Source organism: Beta vulgaris, chromosome 1 (assembly GCF_026745355.1).
Source record: "Beta vulgaris subsp. vulgaris cultivar EL10 chromosome 1, EL10.2, whole genome shotgun sequence".
Lineage (NCBI taxonomy): Eukaryota > Viridiplantae > Streptophyta > Magnoliopsida > Caryophyllales > Amaranthaceae > Beta > Beta vulgaris.
This window is the reverse complement of record NC_079202.1, coordinates 62,749,469-62,753,189: the sequence shown is the minus strand read 5'-3', so window position 1 is coordinate 62,753,189 and position 3,721 is coordinate 62,749,469. Positions and strand designations below refer to the sequence as shown.

Sequence of the window (3,721 nt, the reverse complement as noted above, 5' to 3'; positions counted from 1 at the left end):
CCTCTGTCTTTTTTTATTTGCTACAAGCACTTTTTCACAAAGACCAAGGAGGGAGTGGGGACCATTGACATAAATGGAATTAACAAAAAAGCAAATAGGTAAATTGTGGGACCTATGTATTATATATGGAAACATTTACAAAATCAAGAAGGAAGTGATGGCAAATTTGTAAATAAAGTGTGGGACCTATGTACTATATATGGAAATATTTGCAAATGTAGCAAATAAATTGAGACATCCCTAAATGGCAAAATGTAGCAAATAAAAAAAGACAGAGGGAGTATTTAATTGCCAAATAGGGCTATAGAGTCATAGACTATATAGTAGGTACGAATAAAAACAAGTGGTGGACAAAAGAACAAGTATACCAAACCCACTTGACCCAATAAAAAAGGACACAAATCATACTACATTCACTCACTCAGTGTGATTCATGTCATTCACTCATATCATAGTACTACTATTACAAGTGTACATACAACAGTACAACATTATCTCCCTTATTTTTATTTTTTTATTAAAAGATCATTGATCCGAAAATCAACCTTTAGCTACTAGCCCACATAACATACCAGCTTAGAAATTCAATCCACAACCTAGAATTATATGCCTCGACAATATCCTGAAATTCGAGATGATACTCCACTGACAACTCCGAGTCAACACTCTCTCCTTTATGGCCTTATTAACACCAATGTTGAATTTTCCAACACCTCAACCAAAATCCAAATTCACAAAAAATGGAGTCATCAGACACAAAAATCCACATCCTCCTTCTCCCATTCTTAGCACAAGGTCACCTCCGCCCATTCCTCCACCTCGCTCACCACCTTCACTCACACACATCTTTCACAATCTCTCTCCTCACAACACCACTAAACGCCGCAAATCTCCGCAAACAAACCAACAACATTAACATCAACATTGTCTCTCTCCCTTTTAACAGCACCGACCACGGTCTCCCACCTAACACTGAAAACACTGACAAAATCCCTTTAACCTCAATCATCACTCTCTTCCATGCTTCCACGTCACTCAAACCTCACTTCATTGATTATCTCACGCGCCACCACGTGGACCGACCACCAGTGTGCGTCATCTTCGATGTCTTCTTGGGCTGGGCTGATAATGTGGCCCGGTCCATTGGGTCCACTGGGATTTGCTTTAATACTGGTGGGGCTTATGGGGTTGCGGCGTATTGCTCGATCTGGAGTTATTTACCTCATATGAATGTTTCTGATGATGATGAGTTTGTTGTTCCGGGTTTTCCGGAACATAGGAGATTCCGACGTAATCAGCTTCATAGGTTTTTGAGAAATGCTGATGGTAGTGATGATTGGTCGAGGTTTTTTCAACCTCAGATTAAGATGTCGATGAATTGTTCTGGGTGGTTGTGTAATTCTGTTGAGGAAATTGAGGAATTAGGGTTTGAGATTTTGAGAAAATCGATGAATTTGAAAGTTTGGGGAATTGGGCCTTTGATTATGACTCCTTGTTCGAATAATAATAATGGTGGTGATGATGATGATAATGGTTGTTTAGAGTGGTTGAATCAGTTTGAAAAGGATTCTGTTTTGTACATTTGTTTCGGGTCTCAGAACACTGTGAATCCGAAGCAAATGATGGAGTTTGCAAAAGGGTTGGAAGAGAGTAAGGTTAAGTTTATATGGGTTATTCGGCCGCCATTCGGGTTTGATATTAATGGGGAGTTTAAACCCGAATGGCTGCCTGATGGGTTTGAGGAGAGGATGAAGGAGAATAAACAAGGGAAGTTGGTACAAAAATGGGCGCCGCAATTGGAGATTTTGAAAAATGAAGCAACTGGTGGTTTTTTGAGTCATTGTGGGTGGAATTCGGTGGTGGAAGCGTTAAAGGAGGCGGTGCCGATTATAGGGTGGCCGTTGGCGGCGGAGCAAGCGTATAATTCGAAGATGTTGGTGGAGGAAATGGCGGTGGCGGTCGAGTTGACGAGGGGATTGGAAGGGGAGGTGACGAAAGAGGAGGTGAAGAGGGTGGTGGAGATGGTGATGGATAGAAATGAGGGGAGTTGTGGGTGGGAAATGAAGAAGAAGGTTGTTGAAATTGGGGAGAAAATGAGGGATGCTTTGAAAGTGGAGGGAGATTATAAGGGTTCTTCTATTAAGGCAATAGAAGATTTTGTAGAGTTCATATTGTCCTCTAAGGGTAAGGAAGTTGCATGAGCTTCGTGAGAAAAGTTTGTGTTCTTTTATATGAATGTTAAGTTCTTGTCGGATTCATATTGAGTATTGTGCACCCGAAAAAACATAATTCATGCTTTGCTATGTTTTTATGGTGCACTCATATGCACCTATTTATGCGCAATCACGCAGATATATATTGTCAATGTGATACACATGTATGTCAATATAAACTCTTTTTAAGCATCTTAATAAATAGGGGTGCTTCTTTCTATTTGTATATGTAGGTGATTCAAAATTAGTGATAAGTGATTTATCATCTCAAATCCTCAATGTTGCTTAGACATTATATAGAGTTGTTATAACGCCGCAAGTCTATAACCATGAATCCATAATGAAAAACAACTCCGCTTGTGGTCTTCATATCTTTCTAAAATATTGTCCCGAGGCTTTTGGGTTAGTGAAAGTATTGGGTCAGACCGTCTGACCCAATGCATATTGTCAGACGGGCTCAACCCAGTACTCTGAATTTGTTGAAACAAATTTAAAACCCAAAAATCTCCACTTTCACTTCCTCCCGAACTTGTTCTTTTTCATCACATAGAACAACAGACTCAGAGAGTCCATCATGATTTGAAAAGTCCGCAAATGGAATCTGCAGAGAACCTTAGTCATTTGCATAGATGATATCAAGACTAGGATAGATGACAATGATACATACATACTGCATACATACTAAAAGTCTGAATGAATAGTAAATGTACCTTTTTCTCTCTCCTCTATTCATCTTCATCCGGAATTGTCGCACGATAGAAACACAACATTTCTTGAAAGCTCTTCAGGAAGAGATTTGTTGTCAAGTACACCAATTTCTGCAGAAAAATCAGAAGGGACAGAATTCAGGTGAGTCGGAGAACCCTTATTCGCCGGAGTTTCAACCCCTTGTTGTTGTTTGGTGCTCTTAATGTGTCTTTGGCATCTTCTTAAACATTTATTCTTTCAGTTGGTGTTTTTTATTCTTTCAGTTAGTTCTTTTATTCTTTCAGTTGGTGTTTTTTATTCTTTCAGTTAGTTCTTTTTTTCTTTCAGTTGGTGTTTTTTATTCTTTCAGTTAGTTCTTTTTTTCTTTCAGTTGGTGTTTTTTATTCTTTCAGTTAGTTCTTTTACCTAAGTTACTTTCAGTTAGACGTAAGTTACTTTCAGTTAGACCTAAGTTACTTTCATTTAGAGGTAACTTACTTTCATTTAGACCTAAGTTACTTTCAGTTAGACCTAAGTTACTTTCATTTAGACCTAAGTTACTTTCATTTAGAGGTAACTTACTTTCATTTAGACTAACTGAAAAAAATGAAGACTAACTGAAAACAAATTAAGACTAACTGAAAAAAATGAAGACTAACTGAAAAAAAATGAAGACTAACTGAAAAAAAATGAAGACTACCTGAAAAAAAAAATGAAGACTACCTGAAACTCAAGTGAAGTGGTCCAACGAGAATATTGTGTCGGACGAGTCCGACACAATACGAACTCTTTGAGTTAAGAGGCCGAGACAATCTTTTGCA

At 38.3% G+C, this 3,721-nt stretch overlaps 1 protein-coding gene across 1 annotated transcript; it reads left to right on the top strand.

Annotated features, from left to right (window-relative positions):
- The first annotated feature begins 524 nt into the window (after positions 1-524).
- LOC104896562 (UDP-glycosyltransferase 92A1) lies at positions 525-2,433 on the top strand. Its single transcript, XM_010683351.4, has one exon. It carries the CDS (start codon positions 741-743, stop codon positions 2,199-2,201), a length of 1,461 nt encoding a protein of 486 aa, XP_010681653.2. The 5' UTR covers positions 525-740; the 3' UTR covers positions 2,202-2,433.
- Positions 2,434-3,721: the final 1,288 nt, after the last annotated feature.

Bases quoted from the DNA above. Each gene is read 5' to 3' on its own strand.
- LOC104896562 (XM_010683351.4), top strand. From the start codon at position 741: ATGGAGTCATCAGACACAAAAATCCACATCCTCCTTCTCCCATTCTTA.